Raw genomic sequence first — 16,628 nt, 5'->3', positions numbered from 1 at the left:
AACTTATTGAATTGTAGGACGACTTGATTGAATAAAATAAGTTCAGATAATAATATATTTTCGAATTAAGCTCGATTTTGCTTTCAAAACGCCGGGCACTTATATTTCCTAACACATGGACCCGAAAAACAAAATCCAACAAGCTAAACAATTCAACTAAAATTCAACTTTATTTGTTTACTATATTTATATTAAAATCATACTTTTGTAAAAAATCTTCAACTTCTTTTTCTATCCAACGTGCTGATTGAAATAGTTGCTGCTCCGAAAAACTGGGTCCCATTAGTTGCAAACTTATTGAGAGACCTCGTTTCGAAAGCCGAATCGGTAGGGACAGTACTGGAATGCCACCCATATTGGCCGGTTGGATACAAAAATCCTGCACAGCGCACTGGTCTCGATTATTATTACTACGAGAAACTCCGAGTGACCATTTTTGGTCACAAATTACGATGCTTCAAGTTTGTTTATCTGAAATTGAGTGAGAAAGGAAAAAATGTTATCGAAATTCATAGGTGGAAAAAAGTCCAAAACAGTATAAAATACAAAATAAATAACTCACCATCAGAACCAGCATTTACACTTTCTCGTTCAATTCCTGAAAAAACCCGAAAAAATGTAACGAAATTGCGAATTTAACTGGTTATTACAAAAAAATCCATCCACAATTTTAATCTGATACAATTTTTTTTCTTAAAATAAATATCAACAAACATCTACACGCTGCGACATCGTTTGTTTAATTCTGCTCAAAACAGTAGAATTTTTTCAGTGCATGTTTGCTCTCGCCCCTTTCTAGTGAGCAAATTTGGTGATTTTATCGGTCCCGACGGCATCGGCCCTATTTTGCTCACCTTCATACTAACCCCCGGTGCGGTATGGAAGTGATTAAACTCGTGAGCATTTTCACTTTGCTCGCGATTGCTGCGGATGCCCTTAGTTCTTGCATCCACTATTTCGGCATGACTCTGTTTTGGATCTTTTTTTTTTTTTTTTTAAATATACTTACATGACTTTACACTCACACTCTTTTAACTTAAAATTCTCGCGTGTGGGGTGATTTCCAAATTGTTGTTTTCATTAAAAAAATTTCACCGGTCACAAAACTGCAACCAGCAAACCTGTCTAGGTCGCCATTGTGCAAGTTCAACTTTCGAGAGGAAATCACCCGACACGCGAGCATCAAGCACGGAACTTATTTCGCTGAAGGATGGCTCCCGAATGAGGCAACATTGCTCGGCTCGCGTGTGCGTGCAGAAGAGAGCTAGGATCGGGTTGAACTCCGACAACGACGACGATACTCATCAGTGTTTTAGGTAGTGTGAGTGTGGCTCATAGATTGGCCCCGCACAGAACGAAGTAATGACTTCGCAAGAAAACATAAGTGATCGAGTTGAAATGTAAATCTACTGTACAGAACAGAGAACAGCAACTACTAATTTATGACACTCCTAATTTAAATAAATATATTCCAATACTGATGTATAATAATTACCTCTATACGTTTTTCCATAGAATAACTGCCTTCATCATTCTTACAGGTCGTGGTGATAATAATGGTCCATTGCGTACACGAAATAAGATTGGGTTCTCTCCGATAGGATCAGAAATTGGAACAACTCTCGAAACAAATAACAGCAATTGTTAGAAAACCGTTCAACTATTTGACCGGCTAAATAATATTATTGTATGCAACCGATAGCAAGAAAAAATGAAGCTTTATTCGTTGGTTAGGTTCGAGTCTATACTTATAAGTTTTATAAATTTATACTCATATTTAATAAAATTAATAAAATATGTCAAATTTAATTCACCTGAAGATATTATTTAAAAATATAACCCATATTCTGAATCAAATTATCACTCTTCCCAGAAACGAGCTACTCAAACCATTTAAAATATTTTTTCGATTTTTTTTCACCTAACGCATAGTTTAACATTGATTTTTGAGTTAGATGAGAACAATTTTATCAGCTTTTTTCTAATTCAGCATCATTTGCCTTCAGCATAAACGAAATAAAAAACAAGCTTCCTTTCTGGATCATTTGAATTCAATGTAGTTTGAACACATTTAAAATAACGCTAGACTAATTTTAAAAGGTTGAAGATGTAAAATTAAGCTTTACACACTGTCGTAACCTGGTGATTTCGTTCAAGTAACAATTGCTTAGCCAATTCAAGATAAATCTTTTTGTTTGATTTAATGGCAGCAGTGAAAACTGCTGAACCATTATCGCAACGTTCTGCTTCGTCCTGGTGTCCGAACAAGGTGACCTCGACCAGCTTGCGGGCGACCACCGTCTTCAAAGCTGTCGGTTTTGGTTCGATTTTCGAACCGCTGCTTCGACCCGGCGCTTCCTTCTTCTTGGTTGTGGTGATGGTGGTTGGATTATCCCTTTTGGCAGAGGTACCCGGGGCTTCCTTCATCGTCTGCGTCTCCATCTTTATTCAATTTATCACTGGTTATAAACAACCGTCACAAGAATATCTTCCAAGGTGTGCTCCGACATGAACTATCGAAGAGATGTCCGTGATAGTGAACACCATCTCAGAGCTCTTGCGAAACCAACCAACTTTTGAAGAATTTTTAACCCAAAATTAAACTTTTCTTCAAAATCACACTTAAAACAATGTTTGTTTTGTGATGAATTGTTCGTTTAGGTAAATCCTACTATGATTCTACCGAAGGAAAGAGGAGGACTCAGCCTTCATTCACCAATACTGAAATCCAAATCATTGCTGATTAATAGGTTACTGCGAGCTGGATCGAATCTTATCTTCACTATATGTGGAGCTATCTGGAAAATAATGACAGTCCTCCGAATATATCTACAATTCCCAGGAAATATTCTCATATAAGAAGCGTTGTGCAGGAATCAGTGTTTTTGCCAGATTGTATCCGCCGGGCTCCTTACTCGTTGAGCATTTACCAATTCTATCTCCAACGACTGAAGAATCCGAAGATAATTCAAGAAAATCCACAGAGAGAATGGACTAGGATCTTCAAGAACATTCACTCTAAACACATTTCATCGAATCGACGTTCCACATGGTTTATAATCATACACAACAAACTAGCGAACAATGAGCTGCTATTTAGAAGGGGAATGAGAGCTGATCCATTTTGTGACCTGTGTCCTGGAACTACAGATAATTTGGAGCATGTTCTGTTCGAATGCGGTAACACGAAACTAATATGGAACTACCAAAGACGACTATTCTTGGCCATCGACAGGAGAACCCTTAGCCTGTACAAAATGGATTGGATCTTTCCTAGCTTTCGAAACTTTCCTAGAAACACTAAAGATTTGCTTATTAAAAAGTTTTCCTTGTTATTATGTTATCTAACAGAAACAACTAGAACAGATCGAAATGTAAATAGTTATAAATTTTACTTACAATGTGAATAAACCTAGACGATAAAAGTTAAAAAAAAAAATCCTATAATAACAGGGTTGTAAATTACTAACATTTACATAGTTATTCAAGCAAACGAAGGAGATATAGCCATAAATCTGTGTGATTTTAGTGGGTTTTCGAATGACTTCTACTTCATAGTCTTATTGTGCTATGTTTAATTTCAGTTTTATTTTCTTCATTATTAATCGCCTATCTCTACACACACTACATTGGTCCATGTGTTTTTACATTTAGCAATCATTTCCATCGATTGTAATTTTGCTAGCCACGATGTTATTTCGGATTGAAACATAAATTTGTATCTTAGCCATGGTCCAATAATTTGGTAGTGGTAGTGGTAGTGGTAGAATGATCGACAGCTAACTCAGAGGACCGGAGTTCGAATCTCGAAAGGTACTTATACATATATGGATAATTTAAAATAAACCACAACAAACACACACTGTAGGACGTTTCTACTATATGAGGGCTTAAGTATATTTTTATTTTTGATCAAAACAATGTCGTATATCGTGATAAAATATCATGATAATCGGGTTTTAAACTATCGTAATCACATACAAATCGAATTCCATTTCTTTGCAATTTTGAAATAAAGCAAATGACAACTACCTAATCGTATATTTATTTTAATGGAAGATGAACAAAATCGTACATTCAATGTTAGAAATTTCTTTTCATATGTATATCGCCTCCATTTCTGTAGCTATATGCTCTTTTCGTAAGTTGCAAGCCTGACAATTGTATCTTTCATCGGCCGGCACCTTGTTGTTCGATAACATCGTTCAGAAATTTTTTTACTCAAGAGTGATATCTCCCGAATCGATCAATTCATTTAGCTTCTCCCAGCTGATCATAGGTACACTGGTTTCCTTTGCTTTATCCAACCATCCTCCTGTAAAGTCAATCCCCTCGTAGCATCGAGGTGGGAGTACTTTCTGAGCCAATCTAATATATCTTTCCTCTGTTTTTACACCTTTAATCTGGCCTAGCGATTCTGCATTGTTGGTTGCCCTCTTCCAGGACATTGCAGCAATAGCAGCCGTTCTAAAAGGTCCAATTGCAGTTTTAGTGCTAGCAGGACAGATCAGCTCGTAGCAAGTCCACATGTCGTCATATGTGTCTATCAGCTCCTTTGCAACCTCCCACCATTTGCACAATGCTCCCACTACTTGCAGGTCTATGTGAAGGAGCGTGAGATTAGGGGCAGTGACAAATTCGTATATAATTTTAAATTGGGTCATCGAGGATGTTTCGAATATTTCCGACATGTGTTGCGCTATGGGATGACGAGAAATAAGGAGAGTCCGGAACATGCATGAGCGGAAGTTAGGGTAGTGAGAGGTAATCCTCTGGAGCTGGAGTAGATCTTCATAAGCAAAGACATCCTTGAAATCTTTAATCTGTGTGGCAGGAGCGTTCATCACAGAAGAGATGGCTTGGAATCTTTTGGTCAACAGTGAGTCGAGTATGTCATGTGAATCACCTGCAATGTTCTTGGTGCACAGCAACATCCGCGAACTGCATCACCTGAGAAGCAGTCCTCCTAGGTGCGCCGTTCATTCCTTCCACTGAAAAGACATAAGCCTTATCCTCGTCAGTTTCGGCACGAGTCTTCGTTTCTATACCCTCATCTGGATTGCAGTAATATTGTCGGTGAACTGACTCTAGTCCTGGGATCCAGATGATGTATGCAAGCAGCTGGTTGATGTCAAGTATGCCGTTATCTATCAGCGATTTACGTCCCGGTGTTTGCTTAACAGTGTTGAAGCAACAAGCCATTGCCAAAGATTCGATATAGCTAGGATGATCCACACAGCCTATGGTGCTCTTGCACCACTTTGGGACTGCCCGTACAGGTGCTCTCTGCCCTGTCAATACAGCATTAATCTCGTTAAGCCAGATCCTATCCCCATAGTACTTAAAAGGCCCTTTGGAAGGCGAACCCCATTCTGGGTCTCTCGCTAGGATCGTTGCCACCTTCCTTCCACCGTTGGCTAGCTTGATTGTCACCCCTGTGTATTTGAGCGAACGGTCTACAGAATCAATATCAACCACGTTGAAGTCTTTAAGCAACTTCTCGATGGCAGCTGCGCCGACGATTACGATATCTGTGAAAGCCATAGTTCCGTTGATCTCTAACTGGTTTGTAAAAAACGATAAATCGAAACAATTCGCGTGGCTGACCTCCCAACAATTCGGTGTTATAGGCCGATATCAGGTGAAACTAATCACAGCAATCGGGATATTCCAATTTCCAATGCCATTAACTTTACATACGCTCCTTTTTTAAACTCAAAATTGAGTAGTTTTGGTTCAAAACAGCACTTCGGTGGCAGCCCTCAACTTTGAGTTCGACTGGGCAATCGCAAAACTAAGTTCTGAAAGGCATACTCAAAATTAAGTTCGGCAGCCGAACTCGAATTTATCCTTTTTCTTCGAGGGTAGCTTATTTTCAGGGAATTAAAAAATGATTTAAATTTGTTTTACCCGGATGTTGCTGTTCCGGTACATTGCATTGCAATTACAGAGCGGTGGAAAGTTCTGACACCCCCGGTCAAAGAAAACTTCCGGATGTTACTTCCCATGGTGTTACATTTGAATTTTGATTAATTTTGAGCAATGATATGAGAGAGCAATTTAGGCAACAAGTTTGATTCAATAACCCACCCGTTGCATAAAACAATACGAGCGTGTTGGTTTTTAACCAAAACTGAGAATCAATAAAAAATGTGCAAAGTAAAAACCCATTTTGGGGGAAACTTTACTAAGCGTGCAAATGAGCGGTAAACGTCACTGCAGTTTCCGCACAATAGTCAAGTGTGGTGCTCGAAACCGGACGCACCAGAACAGTGCTCGTCGGGCTAAAAGCCTTTTAAAGGTGACGGATCCGGATAGTGCGGAGAACGGATATTCTCAGGCTCAGGTAGGTGCCTTTTGTGATCCTAGAGGAATCACCTAACCCCGGATTTATCGCCACAGGCCACAAAGGCACGGACAACAAATCCGAGGCACGTGCCAAGATCCCAAACAAGACCGGACCAGCGCCAGCAACATCAGGTCGGAAGAAACGAAGCCACGAGGAAAGTCAACTCGAAAAGGGTCGCCCAAAGCGTGAGTTTCTATGAAAATCAAGGTGGCAAAATACCTAACGAGATTTTTCTTCAGGGCCCTTTTTTGGTTCCGGCATATTTTGCTCCACATCTCGGCACGTGTTCATGTTGCTGCGCACCCATTGGTATCGGCTCCAACCTTTTTTCTTTCCGGCACAAAACGAGCTCCGAACTCTTCCGAAACTGCACGGCACAGACAGCGCCATCTGTGTTTTCAACCACATACTAGACGGAGATTTTTTTAACTTCGTTTCGTCCACGGTCCGGATCACAGCATTGTCCATCGAAACACAGGATCGAATCGCCGCCCATCCTCTGTCGAATGAGCCATTCCTGGCTTGGATCACGCGCTGGGGTCGAGACTTTTGATCGCGGTAAAATGAAGCCATTGACGAGAACGATTGTCGCGACGTTTGAACAGCACTGGACTGACACCCACCGTCTGCATCCGGGGAAGGAGAACTCGGGATTTTTGCTCCGCATCCACATGGACAGCAGGCGCTGCACACCTGATGTACCCGCTGTTCCACCGAAAAGCCAACAGAAGCGGCGATCGTGGCACAGATGGCCACTCCATCATCGCCGGCTTCGGAGCCAGCAGCTGTTGAACGTGAGCCGTAAGTGAAAATTTTACGCTGCTACACTCCAGCCAAAAAATGACCGGAGTAATCGGGCGATGGGTGGGAGATAATAAAATGTTGCCGATATAGAAAATTAACATAATTAAATCAATCATTTATTTTGTGGCGATGACCATCAAGATTTTCCATTACAAAATGGCGCCCAACTGAATCGAACCACTTTTGATTATTAGTTCGACAAATTTTTGAAACTTAGCGTCTAGTTACAATTATCATTGTTATTAGTATTAGATAATTGATTATTATTGCGATTACTTAATTATTGCTCTTCTTGTTTATCATATCATTTTGCTGTATTATCATCAGTATTGTTTTGTTTGTTCAATACTGTATTTCATATTTAGCTGGTTTTAATCCGTTTCAAGATCATGAACATTCGGGCACAGATGTCAAGGGGTTGCTAAGGAAACATCAAAAGGAACGCGATCTGGAGGCGCGGTATAACCTCTATTCCGGGCCCTTGGCAATTAAGAGGATTAAATCCCTCTTTTCCTAAGACATCCGTTGCTTCTAGAAAAACCAGTAATTGTGTTTAGTCCTCACTGTAAGATCAGAGTCATTTTTTTTCAATGACTACAAGATTTTAATTGATTGTTTTGCTGCTTAGGAGGAAGTCTTAATAGTTTGGTTTCAGGAGTCGAAGGAATTTTACCGGGTCTGCTGGAATAGATTGACATCATTTGCCAAGATATGTTGGCGTTGAGTTTCGTCTTTAGTTTTAGTTTAATCTTTGCCATAATTCGTTGGCGTGAAGATATTTTTGCCAAGATTCGTTGGCTTTGAGTTTATTATGATGTGTTTATGTTTTATATATTAAGTTTAAGACACCTCTGCAGTAGGTGTTACGCTTCTGAGGTATGCTCGGAATGTAGTCGATCATTTTTTTTCTTCCTTCGAACTCCTAGTGGCGTGATTATGAATTTTTCATGGATCCTTGTCATGATCCATGAAAAATTCTACCAAAGCAGCAATGTTGTGTTACATTTGAATTTTGATTAATTTTGAGCAATGATATGAGAGAGCAATTTAGGCAACAAGTTTGATTCAATAACCCACCCGTTGCATAAAACAATACGAGCGTGTTGGTTTTTAACCAAAACTGAGAATCAATAAAAAATGTGCAAAGTAAAAACCCATTTTGGGGGAAACTTTACTAAGCGTGCAAATGAGCGGTAAACGTCACTGCAGTTTCCGCACAATAGTCAAGTGTGGTGCTCGAAACCGGACGCACCAGAACAGTGCTCGTCGGGCTAAAAGCCTTTTAAAGGTGACGGATCCGGATAGTGCGGAGAACGGATATTCTCAGGCTCAGGTAGGTGCCTTTTGTGATCCTAGAGGAATCACCTAACCCCGGATTTATCGCCACAGGCCACAAAGGCACGGACAACAAATCCGAGGCACGTGCCAAGATCCCAAACAAGACCGGACCAGCGCCAGCAACATCAGGTCGGAAGAAACGAAGCCACGAGGAAAGTCAACTCGAAAAGGGTCGCCCAAAGCGTGAGTTTCTATGAAAATCAAGGTGGCAAAATACCTAACGAGATTTTTCTTCAGGGCCCTTTTTTGGTTCCGGCATATTTTGCTCCACATCTCGGCACGTGTTCATGTTGCTGCGCACCCATTGGTATCGGCTCCAACCTTTTTTCTTTCCGGCACAAAACGAGCTCCGAACTCTTCCGAAACTGCACGGCACAGACAGCGCCATCTGTGTTTTCAACCACATACTAGACGGAGATTTTTTTAACTTCGTTTCGTCCACGGTCCGGATCACAGCATTGTCCATCGAAACACAGGATCGAATCGCCGCCCATCCTCTGTCGAATGAGCCATTCCTGGCTTGGATCACGCGCTGGGGTCGAGACTTTTGATCGCGGTAAAATGAAGCCATTGACGAGAACGATTGTCGCGACGTTTGAACAGCACTGGACTGACACCCACCGTCTGCATCCGGGGAAGGAGAACTCGGGATTTTTGCTCCGCATCCACATGGACAGCAGGCGCTGCACACCTGATGTACCCGCTGTTCCACCGAAAAGCCAACAGAAGCGGCGATCGTGGCACAGATGGCCACTCCATCATCGCCGGCTTCGGAGCCAGCAGCTGTTGAACGTGAGCCGTAAGTGAAAATTTTACGCTGCTACACTCCAGCCAAAAAATGACCGGAGTAATCGGGCGATGGGTGGGAGATAATAAAATGTTGCCGATATAGAAAATTAACATAATTAAATCAATCATTTATTTTGTGGCGATGACCATCAAGATTTTCCATTACAATGGGAAGTCAACAACATCCGGAAGTTTCCGGACATTCCAAGCCGCTCATCATATGATGACAATGACGGACAGAATTTTACGCTGACGCGGTGAACATGCATTCCATTATGAAGTTCCTTCATAGTCTTCCGGTAATTGTTCCGGAAGGACCAAATTTTGCGACGTGTTCGTTGGTTGCTGTTCCGGTTCGGACTGAACTCGCTAAGTGTTTTCAGTCCAACAAAGAGAGTTCAATTTTTAGTTCATAAGGTCGAACTCAGCTTTGATCCCTCGCCGAAGGAAAAAAAGGGATAAATTTTGAGTTCGCAGTTCGAACTCCGTTTTGATCCATCGCAAGGAGGAAAAAGGGTACTTAACTTTAAGTTCATAGAATCGAACTATGTTTTGAACGTTTTGAACCTCGGTCATACTTAATTTTGAGATGAAAAAAAAAAGAGCGTGTGAACTCTGCGGAACCCCATGACGCTGGGACACCAATTACATTAATTTTTGGTTCTATCCCAACTTAATTTTACATCTTTTTTCTGATACAAGAAAAAAAATACAAAGTTACTGCATACATTCAGGGGTAAAAACTGCGTGTGAGACATTAGGCAGAAAGCAGCCGCATCTAGAAGTTGATTTTGGAAGCGAGTAGTTCCACTCAAGATCATATTTGAATTTTAAAAACTACGCTATTAATTGATATTTTGACGGAAATCTCGTCACAAAAATCCTAATAATTTTTTTATGAGTTTTGCTACAATTTTAGTCATTAAAAATCGTGAGTTACATAAGTTAACGTTCAAAGTTGGTGTAGATAGATATAGGTGAAAACTGCAGCAGAAAAGGCGTTTGTTTTTAAAGCTGCTAATAATATTGTTTCTTTTTATATATTTAGCTTTGTCATCTTGTATGGGAAGATCATAAAAACATGTTTTTTAACATTTCGACATGATTCATAAATAATCATTGACTAATATCTTAGGAAGTAAATAACTCCGATCCAGATCAGATTTCGACTAGTTCCACTCAAGATCATTAAATATTACTCTACGAACTATGAAGTCACCGGTTTTAAAAACGCTTCCATAAATGGGAACAAAACGCAAGTTCATCATCGTGTGTGCCACATGGCGTCTGAGCTGAGCTTAACTGAAGTAGGTACTAAAATGAACAAATATATTTAAAACATACACATTTGTGAATATTTAGATCCACAACGTGTGGGGGAGGAGGTAGACTTCCCGATGCTCATATTAAGAATCTTGATGCAAGCAAAATCAAAGTGGGTGTCACGGTCTCCAGTTTCTAAATAAGGTTGACATCGTTTGGCTGTTTTTTCCTGCTTAACACTTTGTCATTCATTACCTTTGTTGAATGAATCAAATGTGCGTTCCTATGGAATCTGGAAAGTGAACTTCGCTTCTCGGTTGATTACATCATCGTCCGCGCACACAAATTGATGAGGTGATGTGTGACTAGACGAAACGATGATGGAGGCGAGAATTTGTCTGCAACTCTTCTGGGTGACACGAAAAAGATTCAGCATTAAGCAATCTGGAGTAAACTGAACTATTGACGCTAGGCATTTGTTATTGGCTGGCATATGCATTCCCATTTGACTAAATGATAGAGGCAAATTTTTACAATAACTTCAAACAACAATAATTTCTCTAAACTTTAAATTTTCTTCTCCAAACTATTCTAATTTTCATTTCCAGCGTCAGCTCCCCGAGCTATTTAAACGCCATGAAAAAAAAAAAAAAATAACTTCAAACAACAATAATCAACAATTAATTAGCTCGTTTGTACGAAAATCAGTCATTGAGGTTCAAACCTACTCCTATTGATGTTTACATGATTTAACAACCTTTTTATTTATTCAGGCATGTAGATAAACATATTAAGAAACAATAACTCGATGTGTCCACTTTCGTTCTCAACTACTCTCTCCAGGCGAGATCTGAATCGGAAGCATACCTGCGCAATATATCAGCTACTGACATTGAAGCCCACATTGAGGGCCATGCATTACACCAAATTTGTCGCTGCGAATACGATTTGCATCGTGTATACTCGGTACTGTTTTAATGTGCGCGCAGTTGGTTTGAGTAAAATCGGTCAAACTGTACTTGTCTGAAAAGCCAATGTTCGAATTTTTCTTCAACAATCATTTTCAAACCCTGTTCTAGCTAGAACCCCCTCTCAACGATAAGCTACAGTTTCACATATCTGATTGATAATTTATCTGAAAGAACTAAGTTTTTTGATTTCAGGAACCAAGACCCAAAACCCAGCATAAGAGTTCGAAGTCAAACCAGAATGAATCTCGCACCTCGGATTGGTTATCACAAAATAAAACAGGAAGCAGTTTGTAGTTGATCATTGGAACAGTAATAAAAGTAATAATTTATTTGGTTACTATGAACAGGTCACGTTTAGCTTAAAAGATGTTTTAATAAACTTTTTTTTGACATCACCTTTTCATCCGCACCCCTAGTATTCTTCGGCTTCCTCTTCCTCGCCATCGCCGGAATCCATACCAACCTCTTCGTAGTCCTTCTCGAGGGCAGCCAAATCTTCACGGGCTTCGGAGAATTCACCTTCCTCCATACCCTCGCCGACGTACCAGTGGACGAACGCACGCTTAGCGTACATCAGATCAAACTTGTGATCCAAACGGGCCCAGGCTTCGGCAATGGCCGTGGTATTCGACAACATGCACACTGCGCGCTGAACCTTGGCTAGATCACCACCAGGAACAACCGTCGGTGGCTGATAGTTGATACCAACCTTGAAACCAGTCGGACACCAGTCAACGAATTGGATCGTACGCTTTGTTTTGATGGCAACGATTGCCGCATTGACATCCTTCGGGACAACGTCACCACGGTACAACATGCAACAGGCCATATACTTGCCGTGCCGTGGATCACATTTGACCATCTGGTTGGCTGGTTCGAAACATGCTTTAGTGATGTCAGCCACAGACAGCTGCTCGTGGTAGGCTTTCTCAGCCGAAATAATGGGAGCGTAGGTTACCAGAGGGAAATGGATGCGCGGATACGGTACCAGGTTAGTTTGGAACTCTGTCAGATCGACATTCAGAGCTCCGTCGAACCGCAGCGAAGCGGTGATGGACGATACGACCTGGCTGATCAATCGATTCAGATTGGTATAGGTTGGTCGCTCAATATCCAAGTTACGTCGGCATATGTCATACAGAGCTTCGTTGTCGACCATAAAAGCGCAATCGGAATGTTCAAGTGTTGTGTGCGTGGTCAGGATAGAGTTGTACGGTTCAACAACGGCTGTCGAGACTTGCGGAGCCGGATAGATAGCGAATTCAAGTTTTGACTTCTTGCCGTAGTCAACCGACAGACGTTCCATCAACAAAGAAGTAAAACCTGATCCGGTTCCTCCTCCAAACGAGTGGAAGATCAAGAAACCCTGCAGTCCACTGCATTGATCGGCCAGTTTGCGAACACGATCCAGCACAACATCGACAATTTCCTTTCCGATGGTGTAATGACCACGAGCATAATTGTTCGCTGCGTCTTCTTTTCCAGTGATCAATTGTTCCGGATGGAACAGCTGCCGGTAGGTTCCGGTGCGGACCTCATCGACCACGGTTGGTTCCAGATCGACGAACACGGCCCGTGGTACGTGTTTTCCTGCTCCCGTTTCCATGAAGAAGGTGTTGAAAGCATCATCTCCACCGCCGATGGTTTTGTCCGAGGGCATCTGACCGTCCGGTTGTATTCCATGCTCGAGACAGTACAGCTCCCAGCAGGCGTTCCCAATCTGGACACCCGCCTGGCCGACATGCACGGAAATACATTCACGCTGTTGAAGAGAAAAAGAAACTATAATTAATGAACGTGGTTCATGACTACCGCAATGGAGAGGTTGAAAAAAATCACCCTGAAATAATTACCTGAATTTAATTGTCAGTTGAAAAATGAATCCCCTAGTGGGATTCGAACCCATCTTTCCCCTTAGAGGATTGTTATAACTACACTGAGGATTTTCTTTTTGCACGGGTTTAGGTGTTAAAAAACTGTGCTAATAGACATAAAACTCTGAGATTTAAAATTTGAGGCATGAAAACTAAACCTGAACCCTAGGAAATAAGACCTGGGACATGGAACCTGAGACATGAGATCCTACACTTTTGACCTCAACTTGAGACCTGAAACTTTAGAACTAAGACCTGAGGCCTGAGATCTGAACCTGGGACAGGAGTTCCCAGACATGAGCCTTGAGAGCGGAGACATGAGATGTGAACAATGTAAAGAGAGAAGAGAAACTTGAGACTTTAGACGTAAGACATGAAAAGTGTAACGACGTAAAATGTGAGACATCGAGACGTAAAACTCATGTATTAGGACTCAGGTCAGATCCCATGGAAGTGTCCATTCTTAAGTCCCATTTTTTTAGGTCTCAATTCTCAGATCTGAAATCTCAGGTCTTCGGTTTCTAGTATCATGCCTCATGTCTCAGATACAATATTTCATATCTCATGTACTAGGTTACATGTCTCAGGTATCAGGTTCAGGTCTCACCTTCCAAACTTAAGAGCTTACCGTGTTAATTAAGAAAACCACGTTGAAAAGCCGTTTAAAAATCGTGTAAAAAAACTTGGTGTATTGCATTCTACCTGTGATGGCCATCTTTTTCGTTGTTCCGTTTCCCGTTATTTCGTCTTACGGTAATTGGACTGGCATGGGGGGTTATTCTGCGACGCGAGTGACGTGACTTACGAAATTTCATATCATTTTGCTGGCTTAAATAGCTTCTCTAGGCTCGAAATTTTCGTTCAAATATGCTGTTATTGGTCTTCAGAGCTCATCGATACAAAAATTTCCTTTCGAAAGCATTTTCTGGAGTCAGGACGAAGACGTGAAAATTCGTGAGTCACGTCACTCGAGTCGCAGAATAAGCCCCATGGGGGCAGCAAAGTTCGAATCTTATTTGCAGTTTAGATTTAGTTCAAAAAATAATATTTTTAAACTGCCAGAACTTAAGGGAAACATATATGTATGTAATTGAAAAACAAATTCCTTTGTCACAAGAAAAGTTTTTTTGTTCGTAGAATAGCCTGCCATAAAGCATTTCCTGAGACAGATGGTGGTAGGGTAGCTTTTTGTTTTTGTTTTTCACCTACTGGTCGCCATCTTGAACTTGGGAGATTAGCACTGTTCAATTATTTCTTCAAAAGAAATATTTTTTTCAAATTGACATAACATAACATCAATGTTACCTTCAAAGTATTTCATGTGTACAATTATTAAGTTTTAGGTAGTTTAAAAAATTAAGAATTTTACATAACCATTACTTTTGCATCGACAATTTGGTTTCGTTACTATCCGACCACTGAACATGCGTAGTGTTGTTGTTATTTTTACCCTACCACCAGGTGCCGAAAATTGTAAACATGAGAAATCAGCTGTTCGGTTGACAAGTCGGGAAATACCTTATTGTCTAAACAAAACAAGTAAATTAAAACTCCAACGCCGTAACAACTTTTTCAGTCATCGGCCGCTTTTTTTGTCACGCGTGAAGAAAATTCAAATTTTCAAATTGAATTGAGTTGCGATAGGCGTTTTAATTAGGATTATTGGAAAGTTTAAGTCGTGGTCATTAGTTGTGGAGTGGTTGAGCAGCAAATAGCGCAATACCGAGAAAATTATTATAAAAGCGAAAGGACGCTGTGGTTTTTGGTGCGTATGTAGCAAGTGAGGTTAAGTGATGGGAGGCGAAACGCAATTATCGGATCCACCGGATTTGGAGCAGAGATCAACAGGAGCCGTGAAAAAAGGAAGCAATGAAAGGATGGTTATTGAAGGAGAAAGAACATCGAAGCAGGACAGTGGAAAAAAGGATAAACCGGTCTTCAACTACACGGTTACCGATTCGGGACCGTATAGGGTGTACTTTGAACCACGCAGTGAAGCAGCCGAAAAATTGCCTCAAATAAATAAGTTTGCTTTGGGAAGTGCATTGAGAAAAATGGCTGGCTACAAAAATTTTATTTCAGACATGAAATACGTAAGCCGACAGAAAATCATTGTTTTTCTCAGCAGTTACAACAAAGCTAATAAGCTGGTTGAGGAAATAAACGCATCGTCCGGTGAGTACAAGGCATACATTCCAAAACATTTGATATGCATTACCGGTATTGTGAACGGGATACCAATTAATTTGGGCATGGGCGACATACAGGAGGATACGGAGAGTGATGTTCCGATACTCAGTATCGACAGAATGCACCGAGGCAAGGAGAAGACTCCCATTAATAAAATCCGCGTAACATTCCGAGCTCAACAGTTGCCTGATTCTATAAGGATCTTTGGATGCCCTGCAAAAGTTAAACCATTTTATCCAACGATAGTAGTTTGCCACAAATGCCTGAGATTTGGGCATAACACTACGAACTGCAAAGGAGCGAAACGTTGTGATAAATGCGCGGAACGACACGAGAACGATGAAGACTTTGAAAACTGTTTGAATCCGATCAAATGTGCAAATTGTCGCAGTCGGGAACACAGTTCAACTGATATCAATTGCCCGGAGAAAAAGAGACAACAAACCATTAAAATGTTGATGTCCAAGCGCAACTGGACTTATGCGGAAGCAAGAGAACAAGTCACCATTAATCAGAACGTGTATGCTCCACTACAAAATGTCACAGATTTCCCTACTCCAGCAGAAAGCTATGCAAGCATGACGCAAGGAAATTTCAGGTGGAAGGATCCATTACGGGAACAATGGACTAAAACAAATCAGGACCGGAAATCCATTCAAGCCGCCGTGAAACTTCATAAAGACCAACCGAATCCAACTACAACCGGACAGAAAGGTAAGAGGGCCCGTTTTGAAAATCCTACTAAGCCTACATTGGCGGAAATCGTTACTGAAAAGCGAAATAATATTACTCGCACCGATGAAAGCAATAATCTTGGTTTAGGACTTCAGAATAGATGGAGAGTGGGAGACCAAGAAAGATGGACAAATGAGGTAAGAGAAGCGCAAATATTTTATGAACGAACTTTCCAAGAGAAAATGATGTCGTTTTATACCGAGTTTATTGGTCTTTTGGGACCTCAAGAACAAGTAAAAGAATTATTCAACAATTGCACAAAAAAACATTTTAATCTGGCAAACTCAGTAGTACTCAATCAAGAATAAATTAATA

General features: G+C 40.8%; 5 protein-coding genes across 6 annotated transcripts in view; 3 read left to right on the top strand and 2 right to left on the bottom strand.

The window, feature by feature from the left end:
* Positions 1-1,583, top strand: part of LOC129757651 (mucin-2-like) — an 82,781-nt gene extending 81,198 nt beyond the window's left edge. The window contains exon 5 of the mRNA XM_055754927.1: positions 1,542-1,583. Coding sequence (XP_055610902.1) covers positions 1,542-1,551 — 10 coding nt within the window. The 3' untranslated portion in view covers positions 1,552-1,583. The remainder of the gene's footprint in view (positions 1-1,541) is intronic.
* A 2,634-nt stretch (positions 1,584-4,217) lies between these two features.
* On the bottom strand, positions 4,218-5,646 carry LOC129753658 (uncharacterized). The gene is made up of 2 exons (XM_055749501.1): positions 5,002-5,646; positions 4,218-4,946 (listed from the first exon to the last, which is right to left on the bottom strand). Exons 1-2 carry the CDS (start codon positions 5,542-5,544, stop codon positions 4,218-4,220), a joined length of 1,272 nt encoding a protein of 423 aa, XP_055605476.1. The 5' UTR covers positions 5,545-5,646.
* Positions 5,647-6,036: 390 nt separating this feature from the next.
* Positions 6,037-7,455, top strand: LOC129756957 (uncharacterized). Of its 2 annotated transcripts, XM_055754036.1 has the most exons (3): positions 6,039-6,346; positions 6,403-6,534; positions 6,589-7,452. In XM_055754036.1, exons 1-3 carry the CDS (start codon positions 6,200-6,202, stop codon positions 6,760-6,762), a joined length of 453 nt encoding a protein of 150 aa, XP_055610011.1. In that variant the 5' UTR covers positions 6,039-6,199; the 3' UTR covers positions 6,763-7,452. The 2 variants fall into 2 exon arrangements, with proteins under 2 accessions (XP_055610010.1, XP_055610011.1); XM_055754035.1 differs by having other exon boundaries at positions 6,037-6,346; positions 6,403-7,455.
* Positions 7,456-7,603: 148 nt separating this feature from the next.
* Positions 7,604-9,304, top strand: LOC129756743 (uncharacterized). The gene is made up of 3 exons (XM_055753738.1): positions 7,604-8,486; positions 8,543-8,674; positions 8,729-9,304. Exons 1-3 carry the CDS (start codon positions 8,340-8,342, stop codon positions 8,900-8,902), a joined length of 453 nt encoding a protein of 150 aa, XP_055609713.1. The 5' UTR covers positions 7,604-8,339; the 3' UTR covers positions 8,903-9,304.
* Positions 9,305-11,926: 2,622 nt separating this feature from the next.
* LOC129753657 (tubulin alpha-1 chain-like) lies at positions 11,927-14,814 on the bottom strand. The gene is made up of 2 exons (XM_055749500.1): positions 14,797-14,814; positions 11,927-13,276 (listed from the first exon to the last, which is right to left on the bottom strand). The coding sequence occupies exons 1-2, from the start codon at positions 14,812-14,814 to the stop codon at positions 11,927-11,929; spliced, it is 1,368 nt and encodes a 455-aa protein (XP_055605475.1).
* Positions 14,815-16,628: the final 1,814 nt, after the last annotated feature.

This window comes from Uranotaenia lowii, chromosome 3 (genome assembly GCF_029784155.1).
Source record: "Uranotaenia lowii strain MFRU-FL chromosome 3, ASM2978415v1, whole genome shotgun sequence".
NCBI classification, from domain to species: domain Eukaryota; kingdom Metazoa; phylum Arthropoda; class Insecta; order Diptera; family Culicidae; genus Uranotaenia; species Uranotaenia lowii.
This window is presented reverse-complemented; position numbering and strand designations above follow the sequence as displayed.

Excerpts from the sequence above, each read along its gene's own strand:
- LOC129753658 (XM_055749501.1), bottom strand. The coding sequence starts at position 5,544 with ATGGCTTTCACAGATATCGTAATCGTCGGCGCAGCTGCCATCGAGAAG. Across the intron at positions 4,947-5,001 it reads CTGACGAGGATAAGGCTTAT|TGCAGTTCGCGGATGTTGCT; the intron begins GTCTTTTCAGTG and ends CTTCTCAGGTGA.
- LOC129756957 (XM_055754035.1), top strand. The coding sequence starts at position 6,200 with ATGAGCGGTAAACGTCACTGCAGTTTCCGCACAATAGTCAAGTGTGGT. Across the intron at positions 6,347-6,402 it reads ACGGATATTCTCAGGCTCAG|GCCACAAAGGCACGGACAAC; the intron begins GTAGGTGCCTTT and ends TTATCGCCACAG.
- LOC129756743 (XM_055753738.1), top strand. The coding sequence starts at position 8,340 with ATGAGCGGTAAACGTCACTGCAGTTTCCGCACAATAGTCAAGTGTGGT. Across the intron at positions 8,487-8,542 it reads ACGGATATTCTCAGGCTCAG|GCCACAAAGGCACGGACAAC; the intron begins GTAGGTGCCTTT and ends TTATCGCCACAG. Across the intron at positions 8,675-8,728 it reads CGAAAAGGGTCGCCCAAAGC|GGCCCTTTTTTGGTTCCGGC; the intron begins GTGAGTTTCTAT and ends ATTTTTCTTCAG.